The following is a 20,378-nucleotide window of genomic DNA, read 5'->3' as shown; positions in this document are numbered from 1 at the left end:
TTTTATCATTTTTTCCCACAAATAGAGCTTTATTTTGGTGGTATTTGATCACCACTGCTATTTTTATTTTTTGCGCAACTCATAGGTGGCACTGATGGGCACTCATTGGCAGCACCGATGGGCACTCATAGGCGGCACTGATGGGCACTTATGGGTGGAACTGATGGGTACTTATGGGTGGCACTGATATGTGGCACACATGGGCACTGATAGGTGGGCACTGATGGGTGTCATTTCTGGGCATCCCTGTTTTGTAATGTGCCACAGAGGTGCCAGTCAGTGCCCATTTGTGGGCACTGATTGCCATATTTTGGGCATATTTTTTCACATGTGGATGGCCATGGGGGATGTACCTGGCCATCCACATGCTTCCCTGGTGGTCTAGTATGGGCATCTGAGGGGGGGCTGCGCTGATAAACAATCAGCGTAGACTCTCCCTGTCAGGAGAGCCGCCGATCGGCTCTCCTCTCGTCTGTCAGACATGAGTGAGGAAAAGCCGATCAACAGCTCTTCCTGTTTACATCGTGATCAGCTGTGATTGGACACGGCTGATCATGTTGTAAAGAGCCTCCGTCGGAGGCCCTTTACTGAGATCGGTGTAGCGGTGTGTCAGATTGACACACTGCACTACCGATCATCGCGATGCGTGTCCCCCATGGGCGCACGATGGCTGTTATCCTGTAGCACATCATATGACTCCCAGTCAGGATAACTGAACCACCGGCCGGCCGTCATTCTGCTATAGGCCGGGTGGGAAGTGGTTAAAAAAATGGCTATATAGTACAGCCCCTAGAGGCAATATCCCACAACAGCTACCACTTACACTCAAAGCCACCACTCTTACCTGGTGGAAATTCATAACCTCCCAGTGGAAACAGACTCCCACATCCTTACTGAAAATACCCACAACACTAAAATGGATGATACGCAGCTTATGTCTTCCAGCATTGCTGGATGTCCCCCACAGAAAGATAAGTGACCTCTTATAATAGAGATACATTTAAATCCTTCCCTCAGATGCAACAAGGCCGGTTAATGGACCCCACAGACCTGTTCCAATACTTGAAAATTGGCCACTGTCTTGCTAAGCAGCCACATCTAACAAAGGAAATTCCAACCCTAGCATGGCTATACCTCAAGTCCCTATCTCCCAACAAAAAAGGGATATCTCTTTTTTTATAATCCTGTATAGAAAAAAGGATGTTTGAGAAGTCCTTCTTCCCCTTTTGTACATGGGAAAAGGACATTGGAACCCAATTCACTACATCCCAATGGCAACGTGCATTTAAGTCAATCTACCATACAGCACCTCCCTCTGACACTAGGGATGAGCCCGACGTTCGAGTCAAATGTAAGTTCAACTCGAACTTTGGGTGTTCACCTGTTTGCCGATTAGAGAACAATTTGGGGTGTTCATGGCAAATTCAAAAGCAGAACATGCAAACAGGCAAAAAATTAGTTTGAACACCGTTAATGGGACACGAACATGAATGATCAATAGTGCTAATTTTTTTATGCTTATATGCAAGTTATTGTCATAAAAAGTGTTTGGGGACCTGGGTCCTGCCCCAGGGGACATGTATCAATGAAAAAAAAATTCGTACCTGGGGGGTGTCTATAGTATACCTGTAACGTGGCGCAGGTTTCCCGTGTTCAGAACAGTCCGAGAGCAAAATTATATTTCTAAAGGAAAAAAGTCATTTTAAACTACTCGCGGCTATAATGAATTGATGAAAAAATGGCATGGGATTCCCGCACAGTCCATTACCAGACCCCTTTGGGTCTGGTATGAATATTAAGGGAAATCCTGAACCAAAATAAAAAAAAAAAATTGTGTGGTGGTCCCCCCAAATTCCATACCAGACCCTTATCCAAGCACACATCCTGGTAGACCGCAGGAAAGAGGAAGCGATGAGAGAGCAACATCCCCTCATGAACTGTACCAGCCTCATGCCCTCAACATGGGGAGGGTCCTTTGGGGTAGACCCCCAAAGCACTGTGTCCCCATGTTGATGGGGACAAGTGCCTCATCCCCACAACCCTTGCCCGGTGGTTGTGGGGGTCTGGGGGTGGGGGCTTATTGGAATCTGGAATGCCCCTTTAACAAGGGGACCCCCAGATCCCAGTCTCCCCCATGTGTGAAATGGTAATGGGGTACAAATGTACCCCTACCATTTCACAAAAAAAGTGTGAAAATGGTAAAAATGACATGACACGGCTTGGGAAAAGTCCTTAAAAAACAAAAAAATGTCCCACAAAGTCTTTTTCTTTTCTTGCTCCGCCGACAGACTGAAAAAGAGAAAAAAAAAAAAAGCAACCGACCCGCGTCCATGGGAGGCACACGCTGTATGATGCGTCTTTGATTTGACAATTCTTTTATAAATGAGGGCGGGGCCACACCCTGATGTTTCCAGGTGACCCCCGCCCCCCCTGAAGCACAGGGACTTCCCAATGTCTTCCCCAGGGCGTCAGAGGGGGTCAAAGGTGGCCTAATATTCATACCAGACCCAAAGGGCCTGGTAATGGACTGTGGGGGAATCCCATGCCGTTTTTTTCAATGACTTTTTTGTGTATTGCCGAGACCTAACAATTTATTGTACTTTTATATTACTTTTTTCCTTTAGAAATGTCATTTTGCTGTCAGACTGTTCTAAACACGGGAAACATGCACCCCTTTCCAGGCATACTATAGACACCCCCCAGGTACGAAATTTAAAGGAATATTTCACTTTTATTGTTTCACTTTAAGCATTATTAAAATCACTGCTCCTGAAAAAAAAAACGACCATTTTTTTTAACTTTTTTTATGCATTGATACATGTCCCCTGGGGCAGGACCCAGGTCCCCAAACACTTTTTATGACAATAACTTGCATATAAGCCTTTAAAATTAACACTTTTGATATTTCATGTTAATGCCCCATAGACTTTAATGGTGTTCCGGATTCGAATTTGCCCCGAACAACACATATTGTTCTGTGTTCGCAGAACACCCGAACAACTAAAGTTCGGCACAAGCTTATGCTCCGGGCCGAACTGTTCGCCCATCCCTATTTGCAAGTACTATTTACTTGTACTTCAGAGCACTCACAAAGCCTTTATTTCAAGTATGGTTTTAGATTATTGCAGGTTACACTGGTTGTTTCCTTTGATATATGCCAACTACATTGTGGTCATACCCTTGGATTGCGCTGTACATCCATGCTTTACCATTATGTTATGTACGTCTTTCAATAAAAAAATTTTGAGAAATTTTCGAAAGAAGGAAAGAAGGATGGAAAGAAGGAAGGATAGAAAGAAGGAAGGAAGGAAGGATAGAAAGAAGGGAAGAAGGAAGGATAGAAAGAGAGGGAAGTGGAGGGAAGTGGAGGGAGAAAGAAGGATAGAAAGAAAGAGAGGGGAGTGGAGAGAGAAAGAAGGAAAAAAAGAACGACAGATAGAAAGAAAGAGAGGGGGGTGGAGGGAGAAAGAAGGAAAAAAGAAAGAAGGATAGAAAGAAAGAGAGGGGGGTGGAAGAAGTAGAGAAGGAAGGGCACCCCTACATGTGTACTCACTGGGAGGCAGAAGTGACTGGATGGATGGATCAGATTCCATCTTTCCTTTCCGTTTTGCTGGGCTTAAGCTTGAATCTTCCCGCCCACACATCAACTTCTCTTATGCCGCTTACAGACGCTCTGACATTCCGACAACCAAACTGTGGATTTTTTTCCGACGGATGTTGGCTCAAACTTGTCTTGCATACACACGGTCACACAAATATTGTTGGAAATTCCGAAAGTCAAGAACACGGTGACGTACGACGAGACGAGAAAAATTACATTCAATAGCCAGTGTGGCTCTTCTGCTTGAGTCTGAGCATGTGTGGACTTTTGTGCGTCAGAATTGTGTACACACGCTCGGAATTTCTGACAAAAAGTCTTGTTGTCGGATAATTTGATAACCAGCTCTCAAACAGTTGTTGTCAGAAATTCCGACGGCAAATGTCCGATGGGGCATACACACGGTCGGAATTTCCGTCAACAAGCTCACGTCGAACATTTGTTGTCGGAAATTCCGATCGTCTGCATGCGGCATTAGGCTGAACAGAGAACACCGCCGAGGAGTGTGGGTGGGGCAGACACAGAAGAAGAGGGCTGGAGAAGGAGGAGCAGAAGCTCTCTCTCTCCTCTCCTGTCTGGCTGCGTGGGCAGCAGGAGGAGGGGTGAAATGTCAGAGCTGGCTCTGCTGAACGGCTCTCCTGGCTGTGATCCGGAGCTGTATGTGAGCTCCAATTACCCGGAAACTTGGTCCCACTCGAAGCCTGTTATCTCTCCATGTAGCAGAGTGAGCAGACTCAGGACTAGTCTGTGCTGGTGGCAGGGTATCTCTACTGCTAGAAGAGGCAGTTCTCTAATTAGTTAAACCAGGCGGCAGTGAGGCCCCTGTGAGTGTGAGGCCTTAGGCGGCCCAATTTGCCCAATTAGAGAGCCACCTCTACCTGCCTTTCCCCTCTCCTTTCTTTTCCTTTTTCACTTGATACCCGGATGAGTGATCCATGCCGCTTGTTCATTATAGATTCACTACTTATTTGTGAATCCTATTCTGTATTGTAAGTCATCTATACAAATTTCCTTGGTTTGCATACATGTTGTAATTGATTGTTATCCAACTAATTATTGTACGTGCTCTCTGTTGAAAACCTAATAAAAAAATAAAATGTAGCACTGACTCCCGAAGTAGCGGCTGGTTTAATTGGGCTTACTGTTACCTTCTTGACCTTGTGTGCGTCTAGGGGTCTCCCGAATTACATGGCTCAAGAACTGTAGAGACTGACGCCAGATCCACTTAAAGGGATTTTTATTTGCAAAAATAGTTAACGAACACAGTCTCTCAACATAGGGTTAGAGGGTTTAGGTAGGAAAGTCCAGGTACTCTTAGCGCTAATTCAAATAGGAAAAGTCTCTCACATTAGGAAATCCAGAGAATAGCCATTCACAACTGGATCCTCACCCATATCGGATAGTTCTTGTCTCACCAAGCCTAGCAGCCAACAGGGTTTTTCAATCAGATACAGTCCCTGCCACAGACTTGTTGTAGAACACTTGCTCAAAGTCTCTGCCACAGACTTGATGCAAAACACTTAAACAGAACTGAAAGATGTAGACAAGTTAGAGAACCCTTGTATGGTCCAGCGATACCCAATGAGACTAGATTCACTTGGGGTCCTTCAACTTGTCCAACTTATTGAGAAGCCAACCTTTTGCGTGGCCTTCTCCCGAAGAGTCCTCCCCTGGATACCTTCACAGTTGCTGGGCCTCTCCACAAACCGAGACGGCACCGGACCACCTCCGAATCCTTCTTTCAGTTTCTTTGCCTCGGGCTAGCCAGCCCCGAGACCTGTAGTCGGGTGGATCCGCACCCCAGGCCATGAGAGTCCTGGAGGCTGGTCAGGAGGACCAGGACCAAACAGCCAGAAAGCACTTCTGGACAGTAAACCCGAAGCACGTGATGTCAGCACCTTAAGTACCCTCTCCCAGAATGCACAGCAAGAGTGACACACCCACTGGGCTGGTTCGCAGAGAGAGTAAACCCTTAATGCACCCAACTAGACTGCGTTCTTAACCCTGCCAGGGATCACATCGCCACCTATGGTCAGGCAGAACACCATGCAGTCCAGCCAGACTGGTACTGAGGTCAAAATAAATGAGTAATTAAACCCAAAACCAAACTGCGGTTTCAGGTATAGTTAAATGACAAAACACAGGAGCCGGCGCTACAAAAATTTAATTGGAGCTTTTCTGAAGAACGATACTGCTACTGTATATTCTGATGCCAGCAATTTATTCATGGAGACTTGGAGAGTTCCACCTTATTATTTAATCAATAATACATAATATGATACTGTATGTGAACCCACATAACAATCTATATTTACACATTTGAAGAATTCATAAGTATTAAATAAAACATTTTAGGCAGAGATTACTAAAAGTTAATTTTACTATCACAAACCATGTCATACCTCCGACCAGAAAACGGGGACTATGTTTGAGGCACTAATTCTTTTTTACTGCATTTTATTTTTCTATTTTTTTTAATATGATTATTTTTCCATTTAAAAAAACATTGAAAAAAAAAAATCTCGTTCCATTTTGTATATCCGGTTCCCGACCAGCGCACGCCGATGTACGTTGACAGAATGGCACGGGCAGGCATATTGGCGTACAGGTACGTCCAATCTTCAATGCCGCCCTGCCATCGGGAGCGCGCCGCCGGCGGCACGCTCCCGCGCTGGTCGGGACCCCCGTGAGTCCGGTCGCGGGACCCGCGGACTCGATCGCCGCGGGCATACCCGCGATCGTCTCACGGGACGGCTGAATGGAGGAAATGCCGTGTAAACAGCATTTCTCCATTCTGCCTAGCAACTAGTGACGCTGATCTCTGCTCCATGTGATTGGAGCAGAGATCAGTGTACACTAAATGAAAGCCCAACCCCCCCACAGTTAGTAACACACACCTAGGAACACTTAACCCCTACACTGCCACCCCCTGGTTAACCCCTTCACTGCCAGTGTCATTTACACAGGAATCACTGCATTTATATATCAGTGATTACTGTATAAATGACAATGGTCCCAAAAATGTGTCAAAAATGTCCGATGGGTCCTCCACAATGTCGCAGTCACAATAAAAATCGCTGATCGCCGCCATTACTAGTAAAAAAAAAAATAATAAAAAATTATTAATAAAAATGCTATAAAACTATTCCTATTTTGTAAATGCTATAACTTTTGCGCAAACCAATCAATAATCGCTTATTGCGATTTTTTTTACCAAAAATATGTAGAAGATTACGTATCGGCCTAAACTGAGGGAAAGAAATGTTTTTTTTTATATTTTTGGGGGATATTTATTATAACAAAAAGTAAAAAATAATGCGTTTTTTTCAAAATTGGCGCTCTATTTTTGTTTATAGCGCAAAAAATAAAAACCGCAGATCAAATACCACCAAAAGAAAGCTCTATTTGTGGGAAAAAAAGGATGTCAATTTTGTTTGGGAGCCACGTCGCACGACTGCGCAATTGTCAGTTAAAGCGACGCAGTGCCGAATTGCAAAAAGTGGTCTGGTCTTTGACCAGCAAAATGGTCCGTTCTGTAAGTGGATATGTAGCGCTGGCTCCTGGAGAGCACGCGCTATGTTTTTGAAAGTTAAGGTTACACCTGAACTGCAGTTTGGTTTGGGTACAATTGTTCTAAATTTGGACCTCAGCATCAGTCTGACTGGACTATAGGATGTTCAGCCTGGCCACAAGGGGCACTGTCTCTTCTGGCAGGCATGGAACCACAGTATGGCTGGGTGCTTTAAGTTACTTTCTCTCACGGAGCCCGTCCAGAGGGAGTGTATCTTGCTGTGTTTTCTGGGATAGGGTACTTGTGGATGTCACGTGGTTCGGGGGTTCCGGTCCAGAAGTATGTTCTAACTCCATGGTCCTGGTCCTCCTGACCAGCCCCCAGGAAGGCTATGGCCTGGGGTGCGGATCCACCTGACTTTTTGTCTCGGGGCTGGCTAGGCAAGGAAACTAAAGAAGGATTCCGAATTCATCCGGTGCCGTCTCCGGTAGTTGGAGAGGCCCAGTAACTTCATAGCCATCCAGGGGAGGACTCTTCAGAAGAAGGCCACGTACGGTTGGTTTCTTAGCAACAGCATGGAGGGGCTGAAGTACCTAAGTGAATCCGGTCTCATGGGTATTGCCAAGCTGGCTGAAAGATCCAAGTATCACACGAGTGTTCCATAAGTGTTAGTTTCCTGAAGTCTACAACACCGTCTGTGGCAGGGACGTATTCCTGTATGTTCTACAACAATGTCTGTGGCAGAGACTTGTTCCTGAGTAAAGTACCTTGTTGGTTGCTGGGCCTTGTAAGAGAAGGGCTGTCCAACTTGAGTGATCATCCATTTGTGAATGGCTATTCTCTGGATTTAGTCAAAGTAAGCAAGTCCTTCATTATTGACTTTGACTCTTAGCCCTTGTACACACGGTCGGAGATTCCGACGGAATGTGTCCTATCGGACCGGTTTGTTGGACCCAATTTTCCGACGGAATGTGTCCTATCGGACCGGTTTGTTGGACCCAATTTTCCAACTTGTTGGAAATATTTTCCGACCAACTGGTTCGATCGGACATACTCCGATCATGTGTAGAGAATTTTGAACGGACAAAGTGCCACGCATGCTCAGATCAAATTCCTACATCAAAGCTATTGGCTACTAGCCTGAATGTAGTCCCATCGTAACGAAATCACGTCATCACGTTCTGAAAGATTGGATTTTTCGACAACTTAGTCCGACCGTGTGTATGCAACAGTTTCGGACAAGATCCGACGGACAAAATCCGACGGATTTGGTTGTCGAAATCTCTGACCGTGTGTACATTGGCTAAGAGTACCTGAACTTTCTTCCTAACCCTCTGATCCTGTTTTAAGAAACTGTTCGTTGTCGACGTTTTGCAAACAAAAATCCCTTTATGCGGATCTGTCGTCAGTCTCTGAGTTTACTGGGTCATCTACCACGGGAACCCCTAGATGCAAATCGAGGAGAAGAAGGTGACGGTAAGCCCAATCAAACGACTAGCTCCTTCGGGGGTCAGTGCTACATATATAAGTTTGCAATGCTAATAATGACACATCTTCTGCGCTCAAGTATGGCACTAATGCTGTGGTAAGACCCTCTGAATTTGAGGCATCTCAAGTACATGGTCTCAGTCCTCTGGTCTCCACCAGGCTGGAGTATCTATAGGCACTACATGCAAAAAAACACAAGAGGGCGCACCAGCCTTCTGCATTAACCAAGACGACATTTATTTCCATATTAAAAGTAGGTAATATAATCACAAACGGTTATTCACAAAAGGTTCATCACAGATCTCAAGAATAAATCACACACTCCTCCAGATGGACAGGGAAGGTGTCACGGAGACCTACAGATGTTTATGTGTTTCAAGGGTGCCCCCTCTTCTTCAGAACTGAATGTCTGCTGCACCCCATATGTTCTTTTATACCGTCTAAGCATCAAAGCTCTACCCTCTAGCTCCACCTCTAATTAGTGAGGGGGCTGGGTTATTAATACTTATAATACTGGTGAGGTACTTCAGACATTGTCTCACAGGGCGAGACCATCAGCCACCAATCAAAAGTATACAGGTAATGCCCACCACAATAAAATATACTTTCTATCAAATCTTTATTAAAAAAAAACATATGAAACAAACTGTGTAAAGGGGGGGTAGGCAACCTTTTACCTTTTGGAGGTTGAGATCTACCTGAACGAGATGGAGAAAAGCAAAGATCCCCAGGGTGTACTAGGCGGCGCCCTAAAACAAGAAAATATCAAGCTCCCAATAGAAATTCATATATGTAGCTTTCTGTACCTTCCGAACGCAGTGTCCTCTGCCCATCTTCATATCACCCTCCCACAGTAGTGTCCTCTGCCCCCCTTCACATCAGTCCCCAAAGTAGTGTCCTCTGCCCCCTTCACATTAACCACCAAAGTAGTGTCCTCTGCCCCCTTCACATTAACCCCCAAAGTAGTGTCCTCTGCCCCCTTCACATTAACCCCCAAAGTAGTGTCCTCTGCCCCCTTTCACATTAACCCCCAAAGTAGTGTCCTCTGCCCATCTTCACATCACCTTCCCACAGTAGTGTCCTCTGCCCCCCTTCACATCAACCCCCAAAGTAGTGTCCTCTGCCCCCCTTCACATCAACCCCCAAAGTAGTGTCCTCTGCCCACCTTTACATCACCCTCCCACAGTAGTGTCCTCTGCCCATCTTCTCTGCCCACCCACCCACAGTAGTGCCCTCTGCCCCCCTTCACATCAATCCCCAAAGTAGTGTCCTCTGCCCCCTTCACATTAACCCCCAAAGTAGTGTCCTCTGCCCATCTTCACATCACCCTCCCACAGTAGTGTCCTCTGCCCCCCTTCACATCAACCCCCAAAGTAGTGTCCTCTGCCCCCCTTCACATCAACCCCCAAAGTAGTGTCCTCTGCCCACCTTTACATCACCCTCCCACAGTAGTGTCCTCTGCCCATCTTCTCTGCCCACCCTCCCACAGTAGTGTCCTCTGCCCCCCTTCACATCAACCCCCAAATTAGTGTCCTCTGCCCCACTTCACATTACCTCCCACTGTAGTGTCCTCTGCCCCCCATAGTAGTGATTTGTACCCTCCCAATGCAGTGTCCATCGCATAACCCCCCCCCCCCCACGCTTTATTGTCCTCTGCCCCAGGGGTCAAGTCCTGGGAAAAAAAGTGTGGGAACTCCCACCCAAGATCCATTCCCCCACCAAAAAAAAAAAAAAAAGGTACGCTCATATGCATATATACTTCACAGAAAATACAGTACAACATTTATTGTAAAGTGCCAGTTTACAAAAACAAAATAACGTGTCAAACAAAACAATCAACACAATGGGTGATGATCTTTCCCTCGCAGGGAATTTCTACCACAAATACACCCTGTTCCAAATTCTGTTACACAGCCCATTAGAAAATATCCCACAAAAGGAATAAGTATTGGCAGAGTATTGAAGAGTATTGGCAGGGTATTGCAGAGTATTGATAGGGTATTGCAGAGTATTGGCAGGGTATGTATTGAAGAGTATTGGCAGAGTATTGCAGAGCATCGGCAGGGTATGTATTGGCAGGGTATTGCAGAGTATTGATAGGGTATTGCAGAGTATTGGTAGGGTATGTATTGCAGAGTATTGGCAGGGTATTGCAGAGTATTGATAGGGTATGTATTGTAGAGTATCGATAGGGTATTGCAGAGTATTGGCAGGGTATTGCAGACTATTGGCAGGGTATGTATTGGCAGGGTATTGCAGAGTATTGATAGGGTATTGCAGAGTATTGGCAGGGTATTGCAGAGTATTGGCACAGGTTGCAGAGTATTGATAGGTTATTGCAGAGTATTGGCAGGTTATTGCAGAGTATTGGCAGGGTATGTATTGTAGAGTATTGGCAGAGTATTGGCAGGGTATGTATTGGCAGGGTATTGCAGAGTATTGATAGGGTATTGCAGAGTATTGGCAGGGTATGTATTGCAGAGTATTGATAGGGTATGTATTGTAGAGTATTGATAGGGTATTGCAGAGTATTGGCAGGGTATTGCAGACTATTGGCAGGGTATTGCAGAGTATTGGCAGGGTATTGAAGAGTATTAATAGGGTATTTATTGCAGAGTATTGGCAGGGTATGTATTGCAGAGTATTGATAGGGTATGTATTGTAGAGTATTGATAGGGTATTGCAGAGTATTGATAGGGTATTGCAGAGTATTGGCAGGGTATTGCAGACTATTGGCAGGGTATTGCAGAGTATTGATAGGGTATTGCAGAGTATTGGCAGGGTATTGCAGAGTATTGATAGGGTATTGCAGAGTATTGATAGGGTATTGCAGAGTATTGGCAGGGTATTGCAGAGTATTGGCAGGGTATTGCAGAGTATTGATACTGATAGGGTATTGCAGAGTATTGGCAGGGTATCACAGAGTATTGATAGGGTATCGCAGAGTATTGATAGGGTATTGCAGAGTATTGGCAGGGTATTGCAGAGTATTGATAGGGTATTTCAGAGTATTGATAGGGTATTGCAGAGTATTCGCAGAGTATTGCAGAGTATTGATACTGATAGGGTATTGCAGAGTATTGATGAGTATTGGCAGGGTATTGCAGAGTATTGATAAGTATTGGCAGGGTATTGCAGAGTATTGATAGGGTATCGCAGAGTATTGATAGGGTATCGCAGAGTATTGATAGGGTATTGCAGAGTATTGGCAGGGTATTTATTGGCAGAGTATTGGCAGGGTATTGCAGAGTATTGCAGAGTATTGATAGGGTATTGCAGAGTATTGGCAGGGTGTTGCAGAGTATTGGCAGGGTATGTATTGCAGAGTATTGGCAGGATATTGAAGAGTATTGGCAGGATATTGAAGAGTATTGGCAGAGTATTGGCAGAGTATTGAAGAGTATTGACAGGGTATTGCAGAGTATTGGCAGGGTATTTATTGGCAGAGTATTGGCAGGGTATTGCAGAGTATTGGCACAGTATTGCAGAGTATTGATAGGGTATTGCAGAGTATTGGCAGGGTATGTATTGCAGAGTATTGGCAGGATATTGAAGAGTATTGGCAGAGTATTGAAGAGTATTGGCAGGGTATTGCAGAGTATTGGCAGGGTATGTATTGGCAGGGTATTGCAGAGTATTGGCAGGGTATTGCAGAGTATTGCAGAGTATTGATAGGGTACTGCAGAGTATTGGCAGGGTATTGCAGAGTATTGGCAGGGTATGTATTGCAGAGTATTGGCGGGGTATTGCAGAGTATTGGCGGGGTATTGCAGAGTATTGGCAGGGTATGTATTGGCAGGGTATTGCAGAGTATTGGCAGGGTATTGCAGAGTATTGGCGGGGTATTGAAGAGTATTGGCAGGGTATTGCAGAGTATTGGCAGGGTATGTATTGCAGATTATTGGCAGGGTATTGCAGAGTATTGGTGGGGTATTGCAGAGTATTGGCGGGGTAGTGCAGAGTATTGATAGGGTAGTGTAGAGTATTGATAGGGTATTGCAGAGTATTGGCAGGGTATTGCAGATTATTGATACTGATAGGGTATTGCAGAGTATTGATAGGGTATTGCAGAGTATTGGCAGGGTATTGCAGAGTATTGATAGGGTATTGCAGAGTATTGGCAGGGTATTGCAGAGTATTGATAGGGTATTGCAGAGTATTGATAGGGTACTGCAGAGTATTGGCAGGGTATGTATTGCAGAGTATTGGCGGGTATTGCAGAGTATTGGCGGGGTATTGCAGAGTATTGGCGGGGTATTGCAGAGTATTGATGAGTATTGGCGGGGTATTGCAGAGTATTGGCGGGGTATTGCAGAGTATTGATGAGTATTGGCGGGGTATTGCAGAGTATTGATGAGTATTGGCAGGGTATTGCAGAGTATTGATGAGTATTGGCAGTATGGATGAGTATTGGCAATTTGGCAGGGTATTGCAGAATGCAACTTACTTACACACTACTAGTGACTGACCTCCTGGTATTCTCTTCCCTTCTGTTCTGGGGGGAGAAGAACTAAGTAAACTCAAAGTGCAGCGGCTGTTTCCACAGGAGGCACTGGGTAGAGGGGAGCGGGAGGACAGTCCGGCGCGCGTGTGTCACACTGACGGTCTCGTGCCTGTGCGTGCCCACGCCGAAGTCATGTGACCGGTTGCTAGGCAGGGGCCGCTCCGCATCTAGCAACCGGTCACATGACTTCGGCGTGGGCACGCACAGTCACTCGGCGGCTGAGGAGCGGCGCGGACTACGCGCTGCATAGCCTCAGCCGGCCCGGCTCAGATAGCTAATGGGAACGGCGTTCCCGCTGTGGAAATAGTACGGGAACGCCGTTCCCATGCGTTCCCGCAGCACTCGAGCCCTGCTCTGCCCCCCTTTACATCAACCCCCAAAGTAGTGTCCTCTGCCCCCCTTCACATTAACCCCCAAAGTAGTGTCCTCTGCCCCCCTTCACATTAGCCCCCAAAGTAGGGTCCTCTGCCCATCTTCACATCACCCTCCCACAGTAGTGTCCTCTGCCCCCCTTCACATCAACCCTCAAAGTAGTGTCCTCTGCCCCACTTCACATTACCTCCCACTGTAGTGTCCCCTGCCCCCCATAGTAGTGTTCTGTACCCTCCCAATGCAGTGTCCATCACATCACCCCCCCCCCCCACTTTAGTGTCCTCTGTTCCCCTTCACACCACCACCCACAGTAGTGTCCACAGTCCTCCTTCACCACACCGCCCACAGTAGTGTCCCCAGCCTCCTTCACATCAAGCCCCAATCGGCACTCCTTGCCTCACACTGATATAGAGTGTGGCAAGGAGAGCCGATTAGCGGCATCTCCTCCCAGGGGATGATAAAACATGCAATCAGGGCACTGATTACATTATAGCGCCACCAGTGTCATTAATCAGTGCCAGCAATCAGTGCCCCCCAGTACCCACAAGTGGCACCAATCAGTGCCCATTAGTGTTCTAAAATTCTTTACTCTAATTAAACAGACTTAACTAAAATATTTTGTGGGAATATTTAAGGATATTACGTGTTATTTTTATCTGATCTCTCCCCCCTCCCCCCCTCAATATTAATCAATGATCACATCTACCACCTACCTGTTTCCATCTCCAGTTTCTCAGCTCCTCTCATTGTACGATGCGGTCAAACCCGATTCCGATCTGCGTCTTCAACATATGTTGTTATTTTTATAACCTTCTTAAAAGAAGGTGTTGCCCTGCTTTTACTTTTTTATTTATTTTTTTATTTCACAGACTTAAAAAAAAATGCCAAAAATAAACAAAGGGGAAGTGTGTGAATTCCTGCAATATTCTGTATAACATTACTGCAGAAAAACGTCTTCCGCTCCTGTTATCTCAGCGGGTTCTGCACTCTGAAAAATGAAAAAATGTCATCCAATAGATGAATTAGGAGCTCCCACACCGTGTGATGTAAATACCGCCCAATAAAAAATGGTGCCGGGGCTTCTTTCTTCCACCTAATCCACACACAAAGCCCCTTACCAGATCCCCGGACCTTGTGATCGCTCTCAATGGGGGGGGATTTACTAAATCTGGAGAGTGAAAAATTAGGTGCAGTTCTGCATAGAAACCAATCAGCTTCCATGTTTTATTGTCAAAGCTTAAAGGGGTTGTAACCCCGTCGTGTTTTTTCACCTTAAAAAACTTATGGCAGTGACCCCCCCCCCCCCCCGCCCCTGTTTTACTTACCTGAGCCCCGTAAATTTCCTGGGCGGGTATTCGCTCTCCCTCCCTGCTTGGGGTTCTCGGCTCCTGATTGGATAGATTGATAGCAGTGCAGCCATTGGCTCCCGCTGCTGTCAATCAAATCCAATGACACGGGCACCGCGGGGGGCGGAGCCGAGTCCGGCATTCGTGTCTATGGATGCCAAATGATGTACTTGGGAGCGCGACCGCAAGGTAATCCCCCCCACTGGGAGAGCGCTTCTCCTAGGGGGTTATCTGATGTGAGGAGGGGCAGCGAGAGCCACTGGAGGGACCCCATTAGAGGAGGATCAGGGGCCTCTCTGTGCAAAACAAGCTGCACAGTGGAGATAAGTATGACATGTTTGTAATTTTAAAAAATAAAACAAGAAGCCTTACAATCACTTTAATTGAACAAGCTGAAGTTAGAGGCATGATCAATTACATTCAGGGCGGGACAAGGGGTGGGCAGGAGGGGAAGCTGCCCTGGGCACTGTGGCATCATGTGAGGTGGGGGGCACCATGAGGAGACTGGATGGGATCTGTTTTAGGAGGGGGCAGGGGGTAAGACTTGTTCTAGGAGGGAAAATTTGTGGGGATTTGAGGTGGGGGGGGGGGGGGGTAATTTGTGCTAGAAAAGGTGATATGGTAGAGGGGGGGGGGGGATTTCTCCTAGGAGGAGAAATTGGAGTGTGGATGGGAGGGGGTGGGGGATTGGAGGAGGGGAGGGGATTTGTGCTAGGATGGGGATGAGAGAAAGGGAACTTGTGCTGAGAGGGGGGGTTTGTGGTACAAAAGGGGATATGGCACGCGGGGGGGGGGGTAGTGCTAGGAGGGGAAATTGGGGTGGATTTGTGCTAGGATGTTGGGGGATTGGAGAAGGGAAACTTGTGCTGGGAGTGGGGGCTTGTGCTAGAGAAGGTAATATGGTGGGGGGGGGGGGGATTTGTCTTAGTAAGAGAAATTGGGGTAGGGATTTGTGCTCTGATGGGGGATGGGGAGGGTGAGGTTTGTGCTAGAAAAGGTGATATAGTAGAGGAGGGGAGGGGATTTGTCCTAGGGGGGAAATTGGGGTAGATTTGTGCTCGGATGATTGGGGATTGGAGAAGGCAAACTTGTGCTTTTGGGGGGGAGGATTTGTGCTCAGAGGGGAAAAGGATTTTTGCTAGGATGTAAAATGTACATTTTTTTGGTGAGGGGGTGGGGGGGGGGATTTCTACTGGGGGCATATGGGCAGGGAGGATTTCAGCTGGGGCAAAGATTTTTGTTGGGGTGGGGGATTTGTCCTGGGAGGAGGGGGGATTTGTGATAAAAAATATTGATATAGGGGGGAAGGGATTTGTCCTAGGAGGGGAAATTGGGCAGGATTTGTGCTAGGATTGGGGATTGGAGAAGGGGAACTTGTGCTGTGAGGGGGGGTACTTGGAGTGGGAGGGGGGAGTTGTGCTCAGAGGGAAAATTTGAGGGGTAGATTTTTTCTAGGGGGCATATGGGCAGAGAGGATTTGAGCTGTGGGCATAGATTTTAGCTGGGATGGGGAATTTAAAGGGGTTGCAAACCCTTGTGATTTTCACCTTAATGCATCCTATGCCCCCCTTCACATCACCGCCCACAGGAGTGTTCTCTGCCCCCTTCACAACACTGCCCACTTTAGTGTCCTCTGCCCCCCTTCGCATTACCTCCCACTTTAGTGTCCTCTGCCCCCTTCACATCACCCCCACATTAGTGTGCTCTGCCCCCTTTCACATCATCCCCCAAAGTAGTGTCCTCTGTCCCCCTTCACATCACCCCCCACAGTAGTGTCCTCTGCCCCCTTTCACATCATCCCCAAAGTAGTGTCCTCTGTCCCCCTTCACATCACCCCCCACAGTAGTATCCTCTGCCCCCTTCACATAATCCCCCAAAGAAGTGTCCTCTGCCCCTCCTCACATCACCCCCCACAGTAGTGTCCTCTGCCCCCCTTTGCATTACCTCCCACTGTAGTGTCCTCTGCCCCCTTTACATCACTCCCCACAGTAGTGTCCTCTGCCCCCCTTTGCATTACCCCCCACTGTAGTGTCCTCTGCCCCCTTCACATCACCACCCACAGTAGTGTCCTCTGCCCCCTTCACATCACCACCCACAGTAGTGTCCTCTTCCCCCTTCACCTCACCCTCCACTGTAGTGTCCTCTGCCCCCTTCACATCACTCCCCACAGTAGTGACCTCTGCCCCCCTTTGCATTACCTCCCACTGTAGTGTCCTCTGCCCCCTTCACATCACCACACACAGTAGTGTCCTCTGCCCCCCTTTACATCACCACACACAGTAGTGTACTCTGCCCCCCTTCACATCACCACACACAGTAGTGTCCTCTGCCCCCCTTCACATCACCACACACAGTAGTGTACTCTGCCCCCCTTCACATCACCATACACAGTAGCGTCCTCTGCCCCCCTTCACATCACCACCCACAGTAGTGTCCTCTGCCCCCCTTCACATTACCTCCCACTGTAATGTCCTCTTCCCCCCTTCACATCACCCCCCACAGTAGTGTCCTCTGCCCCCTTCACATCACCCCCCCACTTTAGTGTCCTCTGCCCCCCACAGTAGTGTTCTCTGCCCCCCTTCACATCACCCATCGCCTCCACAGTAGTGTTCTCTGCCCCTCTTTAAAACACCCCCCACCGTAGTGTCCTCTGCCCCCCACAGTAGTGTTCTGTACCCTACCAATTCAGTGTCCATTACATCACCCCCCCCCCACTTTAGTGTCCTCTGCCCCCTTGACATCACCACCCACAGTAGTGTCAGGGCAAATCACAACCCAGCTGTGCCATCTGACAGCTGGTCAATCGCAATTGCACATAATGGCACATGAGTGGATGCCAGTCATAAAAATGCAATCATAGTGTAAATAATAATAATAATAATAATACGTGATCACTTTCCTAGAGTAGTACAGTGCTCTGCTCTGGTTGTAAAAAAAAAAAATAGGATTTATTTTTTAACCACTTGCCACCAAATTGCATACCAGGTACATCATTTCACTTCAAATGGTCGTATCAGATTTATATGACGTCATCCCAGAACTGCCGCTCTCACACACCTGTGGGGGGCGTTCAACATGGCGATCAAGTTTGCGCTGTTTAGCTAGGACACGGTGTGACCCCCATCTCTGTAAAAAAAACACATCCGCAGCTCTTTATCCATGTGATTGGCTGTGTCCAATCACAGCCGGTCACATGTAAACACGGAGATGTCGGTAATTGGCGCTCCTCGCCTCACACTGACAGGGTGTGCCGATCAGCGGCATCTCCTCCCAGGGGACAATAAAACGTGTAATTGGGCCCTGGTTACATTATAGCACCACCAGTGTCATCAATCATTGCCAGCAATCAGTGCCCACAATTGCCATAGTTGCCAACATTGTAAAAAAAAAATGTATAGGAACACTTATTTGGCTGTTGGAGGAGTCTTATTATAAATAGGGGGTGGGGAATGTGTTTGTAGGTGTGGCATAGCAAAAATGGGCGTAGTTTACATAAAGTAGTGGGGGTGGCTCATATGGGCAGGGTCCAAATGGGTGTGGTTAGAGTCTGAAATGGATGAGAGAAGGAGAAAGAAAGGGCAAAATAGGGAGGGAGGGAGAGAGAAAGAAGGAAAGAGGGATGGAGGGACAGCAGGCCCAGATCCTAAACCACAATAGAAATGTGAATTCCAGAGTTTAACAAATAAGCAGATAAAGACACTCCAAACACCTGGTGTTGGTGCTTCAATCATCCCAGCGCCATGGTTGTTATGGTGTCAGGCTGATTGAAGCTCATTTCTACTATTATTACATTGTAATATAGAATGAAATCATTCAACTCACCATAATCCAGAATCAGTGGGACCACTGAGGGTGTCAACCTGCCACGTCGCCTGCCACCAGATGCCATCAGGTGCCCCCAGCAGAGTCCGTCCTTACATCAGGTGCCCCCAGAAGCAGAGGCCCTCCTTGCAGATCTGTTTCCCTGGCAGCAGAGCCCTCCTTTACATCTGGTGTCGCCAGGAGCAGAGCCCTCCTTTACCGCTGGTGTCCCGGGCAGCAGAGCCCTCCTTTACATCTGGTGTCCCCAGCAGCGGAGCCATCCTTTAAATTTGGTGTCCCAGCCCCCAGGGGGACAAACCAAGAGACTTTTCTTGTTGAGTCCCCCCTACCTACACCCTGCCCCCCCTACCCAGGTGACCCAAGAGGTCACGCAAACAGCTGACCCGTCCCATGCCACATAGGCTGCCATTTTTGGCTCACAGGACTGCATGGACCTCCCAAACAGGGTCCTTGTATAGACGAAACCACGGGGGAGGTTTTATGATGATTTCCTTCTTGTATGGGTTTCACTGTATGACTTGATGAGTGAATTCTGCAGATGCCTGTAAGTTGTTTTGTATGCAATGCACTCCCTACCCCTTCCCCCTCCCCAACTTTCTTTATTCTGTACCCCCCTTCCCCTCTCAATTCTTATTGTATTAAACTGTTACCTGAACTGTAACAATAAACAAATATTCAATCTTAAATTTGGTGTCCCAGAAGTGGAGCACTCCTTTACATCTGGTGTTCTCGGCAGCAGAGCCCTCCTTTACATCTGGTGTCCCTAGCAGTGGAGCCCTCCTTTACATCTGGTGTCCCCCTGCAGCGGAGCCCTCCTTACAGATCTGTGTCCCCAAGCAACAGAGCCCACCTTACTTCAGTGTCCCTGGCAGCAGCAGCGGAGCCCTCCTTACAGAGTTATCTGTGTCCCCCAGCAGCACGGCAGCTACAGTTCCTGGCAGTGCCCGGCTTTCTTGTGTGTGTGTTTAGTGGAGAGGGGAAAAGCTGATTGGCTGCCCCTCCCCTCTCCACTGAACACAAGGGAAAATAATCCTTGTGACAGCGGTGGCGGCCATCTTTTTTCCTGGAACAAAGGCAAAATCTCGGGAAATTAATTGGGACGACCTCCGATCGGGACAAAGGTCCCAAAATTGGGATTGTCCAGGAAAAATCGGGATTGTTGGCAAGTAGGGATGAGCCGAACACCCCCCCGGTTCGGTTCGCACCAGAACTTTCGAACGGACCCCAAATTCGTACGAGCTTTAGAACCCCATTGAAGTCTATGGGACTCGAACGTTTGAAATTGAAAGTGCTAGAGCACTGATTTTAATGACGATTAAAGTGAAAAAAAAAAAAAAGTGAAATATTCCTTTAAATATGGCGCCTGGGGGTGTCCATAGTATGCCTGTGAAGTGCCACGTGTTTCCCGTGTTTAGAACAGTCCCTGCACAAAATGACATAATTTAAAACTGCTTGCGGTTTTAATGTTATATCTGGTTCCTGCAATATGGTTGAAAATCATTGAGAAAAATGGCATGGGTAGCCCTCCCTGCCCATTACCAGCCCCTTTGAGTCTTGTACGCATATTAAGGGGAACCCCGTACCCATATTAAAAAAAGGAAATGCTTGTGGCCCCCAGGCCCTATATACTCAGAACAGCAGTATACAGGCGGTGCAAACAAGACAGGGACTGTGTAGGTTTGTTGTGTTAAGTTGAATCTGTTTGTAATTTTCAACTGGTACATTTTTAAAGTGTAG

The 20,378-nt window shown here is 47.2% G+C and overlaps 1 protein-coding gene across 1 annotated transcript in view; it reads right to left on the bottom strand.

Annotated features, from left to right (window-relative positions):
- LOC143962472 (C-type lectin domain family 10 member A-like) overlaps nt 1-14,220 on the bottom strand; it is a 67,012-nt gene extending 52,792 nt beyond the window's left edge. The window contains exon 1 of the mRNA XM_077471746.1: nt 14,187-14,220. Within this exon, the coding sequence (XP_077327872.1) occupies nt 14,187-14,220 (34 nt within the window). The remainder of the gene's footprint in view (nt 1-14,186) is intronic.
- Between the last annotated feature and the right edge of the window lie 6,158 nt (nt 14,221-20,378).

This window comes from Lithobates pipiens, unplaced genomic scaffold (assembly GCF_037356315.1).
Source record: "Lithobates pipiens isolate NorthernLeopardFrog02 unplaced genomic scaffold, aLitPip1_a1.2 Scaffold_8, whole genome shotgun sequence".
NCBI lineage: Eukaryota > Metazoa > Chordata > Amphibia > Anura > Ranidae > Lithobates > Lithobates pipiens.
This window is presented reverse-complemented; position numbering and strand designations above follow the sequence as displayed.